Source organism: Paroedura picta, chromosome 3 (genome assembly GCF_049243985.1).
Source record: "Paroedura picta isolate Pp20150507F chromosome 3, Ppicta_v3.0, whole genome shotgun sequence".
Classification (NCBI taxonomy): domain Eukaryota; kingdom Metazoa; phylum Chordata; class Lepidosauria; order Squamata; family Gekkonidae; genus Paroedura; species Paroedura picta.
Window position 1 is genome coordinate 26,214,001 of NC_135371.1, and position 6,000 is coordinate 26,220,000.

At 40.0% G+C, this 6,000-nt stretch overlaps 1 protein-coding gene across 22 annotated transcripts in view; it reads right to left on the reverse strand.

The window, feature by feature from the left end:
* FOXP1 (forkhead box P1) overlaps positions 1-6,000 on the reverse strand; it is a 613,965-nt gene that overhangs the window by 47,549 nt on the left and 560,416 nt on the right. For all 22 annotated transcript variants that reach the window (XR_013228958.1, XM_077325163.1, XM_077325165.1 and 19 more), the window contains one exon: positions 5,999-6,000. This exon is cut by the window's right edge and continues 86 nt beyond it. Coding sequence is in view for 21 of the 22 variants with exons in the window: in XM_077325163.1 (XP_077181278.1) it covers positions 5,999-6,000 (2 nt within the window). In the remaining variant the exon portion in view is untranslated. The remainder of the gene's footprint in view (positions 1-5,998) is intronic.

Genomic DNA, 6,000 nt, shown 5'->3' on the forward strand with positions numbered 1-6,000 from the left:
TGATGCTGTCAAGATCTGACAGCACCGAACATCTGTTCAACGAAATGAGCATTCTACAGCAAATGCTGGATGCGACTTGCCCTCCGCCTAGGATCCCTGCTTACAAATAAGCCCTAAGACAGCAGTGGGATCCATACGTAGAAAAAGCTTTTCTGCACAGAGATCACTCTGGATCCTATCAAGGCAGGTGGATTCGTTCAAGGGAAGCTTAAAGGTGAAATTCATCTAACCCGTGGTTCTTGTTATAAAGGGATGTCGCTAAACTCCATACAAAAACTTGATGCAGAAGTAATTTATTTTTTACAAGGTGGTAAAAGTGCCTTGCAGGTGTACAAACAAAACAGAGTGAGAAACAGGAAGTGGGGGGATATCAGCACTCGTGAGTTTTCAGTCTGTGGCTGACCAGCAAGTCACTGGCCTAACACTCTACTGAGCAAAGCTGGAAACCTTCCTCTATGCCAGGGATAGTCAAACTGCGGCCCTCCAGATGTCCATGGACTACAATTCCCATGAGCTCCTGCCAGCATTTCCTGTCAGGGGCCCATGGGAATTGTAGTCCATGGACATCTGGAGGGCCGCAATTTGTCTACCCCTGCTCTACGCTAAGCTGCCTTCTTCCAACCCTCAAGTTTGAGTGTAAGGGCTTGGACTAGATCAGGGGTAGTCAACCTGTGGTCCTCCAGATGTTCATGGACTACAATTCCCATGAGCCCCTGCCAGTAAACACTCATGGGAATTGTAGTCCATGGACATCTGGAGGACCACAGGTTGACTACCCCTGGACTAGATGACCCTGGAGGTCCCTTCCAACTCTATGATTCTGTGATTTTAAGTGGCTCCTCACTGGACTGTGATTCTTTTTACTTTTTACATCCATTATACTCTGTATTCTCTGGTGTGTAACAACCATGCATATGCCTAATTTGTCATGATTGCTCATGCTGGTAAACTGCCGACAAGTTTGGTTTGCCAATAAGTTTAATTAATACAACAAGCCTATTCAGATTTTTTTGACTTTACGGGTTATTCTGTCCCCACCTCTTGGTTCCCATATGTAATTTAGCTTCATAAAAATAATTTAGACTTTAACCCAACATATATACAACAAGAACAATGGGGGGGGGCTATTTAATCAAGGATGAGACTGGGAAAACCAAACTGGACACCAGAGGATCTTGCAACTTTGGTACCGGTCTCTGGGAAAATGATTCAGGGGAGGGGAAAAAAAAGAGCAAAGGCAGAGGGGAAGAGTTAGCAGCAGCATCCCCATTATTCACTCATTAGCATTTCAAAGCTCCAAACACACAAAGGATGTTTCAGAAGATTCAACAGAACAGTGATTTGGGAACTCGGCTAACTTGCTAGGGGCTATTACCCCGATAAACCAAGAGTGCTGATGCAAAATACAACACACACGAGGTTTTTTTTTAAACAAAATAAAATAAAAAGAAATGTTCTTTTAAAATACCTCCTTCACATATGTTAGTAACTGCTGCAGGGAAAACAGCAATGCATGAAGCATATGGAAATGTTGGGGATTCATGGCCAGGAAGCGCAACCTATTACGTTACATTTATTCTTGGAGAGTTCATAGGAGCCAATCAATGTTCCATTTTCTCTGTCTGTTTCAGAGGCCGTGCAAGCAGACATCATCTCAGGAGTCAAGAGGGCTGGCTCAAGAACAGCTAAGCCAAGCTCACTACTGGCTACAGTCAGCGCAGCTATGAACTAATGGGATATATATCTGTCCGTACAAGATGCTAACTGTGGAAGTATTTTGGCTTGCCATTTATTTCCCCTCACATTTTTTATCCACTCTGGTCTTAGATTTAGTTGCACAATTAATTTAAGTTTTAAAATTTATCTGAGAATCTCTCATCACATTATGTATTTTTATGCCACAAGGGACCTCTCACAATTCTCTCTTAAGCCGGAGACAGGAATGCTACACTCAGGATACAGGAGCACTTTGCCATATGTAGACGACATTACCTCATGGTTACTGGCTGTGCATAAAGGCCCATGAAGACAATGTGTGAAAGCAAATTTTCTGGAAAATTCCATGAGTGGTCTCCAAAGGAACAGCTACACGAATATTTCAAGTGCACCACCTCAAGAGAAACCCTTAGAATTGTCAAACAATTAAATCTATTTTGTTGATTAATCACTAAAGACACAATTACCATTTAAATGTTTATCATCCGAAGTGTGATATAGGCATCTTTTTGAAGGATGGCATCACAACGTACTCTAAAAATTACGACTGCTCGCTGGAAAGGGCATTATGGATAGCTCCTTTTTCATTCTCTAACTTAAATAAATATGCCTTTAGCCTACAGCCCCACCAATTAAAAATGGCCCAAAGATATTAAAACTGAACCTCACTCAATCAGCCAAAGCGTTCACTGAACAATCTAACAATTAAACCAGTTAAAGCTTGTAGCCTGAATAACAGCAAGAGACTTCTTGGGCAAAGTTTGTGCACATATTTGGATTGATTAAAAGGCACTACCTTTAGATATGCCAAGCTATGATTCACTCCAATGAAAAATATCCTTGCGATACAACGATAAACTAAATCCTATAATAATAATGTGGGTTTCTTTCATCTTTATTTTTATTATTTCCTTTTTCATCTTATTTGTGATTTACTAGACTCAGCTGACCTAGTCACACAGATTCATGCTTCTGTAACTCCTAAACTGCTAGTGAGTGGCTGTACATGGGGCTCTCCTTTAAAAGAAAATTCTGAAGCTTTAATTGATATATATATAGCACGGTAGCTTAGTACTATGTCCATCCTATGCCTCTCCTTATAGGGACCCACGTGACAATGACGTAAGCTGCCTTAACTGCAGGTGGCTTACATCCTGCTGCCCATTCAAGAGCTTTTTTGGCTATAACTGCCAATCTATGAAATGGGCTCATGGAAGGCCTCAGCTTTTCCTTCATTCAGGAAAGCATGCAACACTTATTATTATAGGGAGTATGGGTTTGAGGGTTGGTTTAGTGAGTGGTTTAGTTGGTCTTGATGGCTTCTAAAAGACCATTTGGTTTGCTGTTCATACGTAGGTTATTTTTACATACTGTAAGCCACATTGGAAGGGCGGTGTAAAAAAACAGTTAAATCTCATAATGAAACAATTCTTATTCTATATCATTGTTTACTATATATTGCAGACAGCCTGAGTGGAAGTGGTTCAGTCCTTTTTGCACAGCCCTGCAAGTGGGGCTGAGTATTAGTGTTGGAGAGCGAGTTTTGCCTTGTCTAACCCACTGTCCTGAACAAGGAACCCTCCCACAAAGGAGTTGCTGATGTTCATTTATATGGGGAACAGCTGAAGAAAGAGAATGGGCTTTGGATATACAGTTCTCCCTGTCCGACTCTTCCTATTATTACTGACCGTGAACTTTGATGTTTTGTCTCACAGAGGCTGCCATAGCTGACCCAACAAGCTGCCTTTTGCTGCTATGCATGCAAGCATTGTCAGACTAGAGTGGAAGGGGACACCTTGCAACACATCACAGGTGACAGCCCTGGAACAGACATCAAGGCGTGATACCATTCAAGCCAGCCGCTTACACAACATCACAAAATCAAAAGGTTGAGTCCCAGAGGGACCCATCTTCACTTGAATGTAGGCAACACACAGCTCTTCACCCCCCCCCCCCGCTTCACTAGTAGGCAATATATAGCTCTTTGCCACTAAAATGCTTCTTTCGTCTTTTTGATGCCACATTCTCGTTCTCAGTCTGATTTCTAAAAGGGCCTACATGCCTGGCTCTAAGGTGTTAAAGGGTAGGGCTGCAGAGCCAATTGGGATGATACCTCTATTTGTTGGTGGCTCTAATGAAAGCAACCCTGGCAACAAAACAGATGAGATAATAAAACAGAAAAAAATCCCAATGTAGCACTTTAGTCCATCCCTAAACAACATGAAGCTGTTTTTCCCATCAGAGAAGGAACATAGAAACTGCAAACCATAGGCTTGCACACTCCCTGCTCAGCCCCTTTCTGATTGCAAAGGTAAGTCATTGCAGAACTGGGACATCCTGCACTTCTTCATTTCCACCTTCAGTGAGAGAAGAGCAGAGGAGCTTAAGTAAAGTGACCAGATTTTAACATTGGTAAAGCGGGACACCATTGATGGGGGGGGGGGGTTCTTGATTAAAATTTGGTCTATATAGAACAACTAAAAGTTTCATAGAATGCATAGAACACAAAAATAGTATTGTAATATATATGTGTGTGTGTGTGTGTGTATATATATATATATATATATATATATATATATATATATATATATATATATATATATATATGTATATGTATATGTATATGTATATGTATATGCATATGCATATGCATATGCATGCATGCATGCATGCATGTATGTATGTATGTATTGGCCCCTTCCTCCGGACAGACTATCGGCCGGGCCAATCGGCAGGCGCTCTGCGCCTGCTGATTGGCCCGGCCGATTCCCGCCTTGCTGACAAGGGAGCAATTGCAAGCCACGCAGAGCCGCGCATAAGTACAATTTGCCAGGTGCCCCCAGATGTCCCTCCAAAAGTGGGACAATCTGGTCACCTTAAGCTTAAGGTCTGCTTCTGATTGCTCCCTAATACAGTCATGAAAGGAAAACAACAACACTGGAATAATCTCTAAAACATGGAAATGCAAGTTTAAACCACTCTTTACAGATAGGCTGACCAGCTCTTCCCATACACTTTTTGAAAACTTTAAAAGACTGAGATTCTATAGGCCCTGTAGGCAGTGTTTCTATTTTGGAAGCTCCTATATTTGGAAGTTTTCATACTGGGGCAAATTTACCTCTCTCACACGGGAACCGGAGGGATAACTTTCCCTGATCTTACCAGAAATTTTGCCTGCAATTTTTTTTGGGGGGGGGGGATAATTTTAGCAACAAGGAAAACCAATTTCTGGCTGCTTCACGTTTTTTCATAAAATAAATCTTGCTGAAGCTGTCATCCAGTGTTTGATTTTCCTCACAGAAGTTGTATTAAAATATTTAATAGTGGAAGAACATTGTGACCATAAGTAAAATCTGAAGAAAAAAAATGTCTAATTTATGAGATAAGAAGATAAAAGGAATTTTAAAAATATAAGTCATGGTTATCATGAAAAAAAGTAACAACAAAAAGTTTAAGTGTGTTTTTGCTGATTTTTCTCTATAACTATTTGAAGCTGTAAATGACTAACTCAGTAAAATTCCAAATGTAATTATCTTCTGTACTTAGCCCACGGCTTTCTATATATCTCTACATTACCATCTTGCATACAAAATAGAATGGATTTTTTTTGGGTGGGGGGGAGGAAGGATAGCAATGGTAACTATATAATGTACAACATTGTTTTAATTTGTCTTCTTTGGCTAACTTTTTGCCTGCTCTCTTACACATAATGAAAGTTATCTCATATAGAACAGCAAGAGACAGACAGAAAAGAATCAGAATGATTTTGAAATACATAAAGGGTCATGAAAGTAGTGCAGTTATATATATTGTAAGCTCTAATGGTACTCGCTTAATAAAACCATTAGAAGCTGACATTGCATAAATACAAATGTTTCCACGCATAAATATATATATCAATTTCTTATATGTGTGTGTGTGTGTGTGTGTGTGTGTGAAAATACATGAAATAAAAGCAAACAGTTCTAGGATATAAGATGATTTCCAACCCAATCATGGGAAAGCCTAGAAAAACATTTCTCTCATTCTGCCAAAGTATCCAGATCCCTTACCAAATCTGAAATTTTGGTGTAGAAGACATCAAAGCATGTAGTGATAATTTCAATTAATTTAGTTAATTTATGACAAATCTGCAAATAGGAAGCCAAGTTGCAATCTCCACAACCACTTTTAAAGAATTATTGGAAGTCAAATGTTCAAATTACAACGGGGCAAAGCAGAACTCATTTGATTGCACTCCATTAACACTGTGGCAATAGCAATATAAAAATGTCATCTTTACCT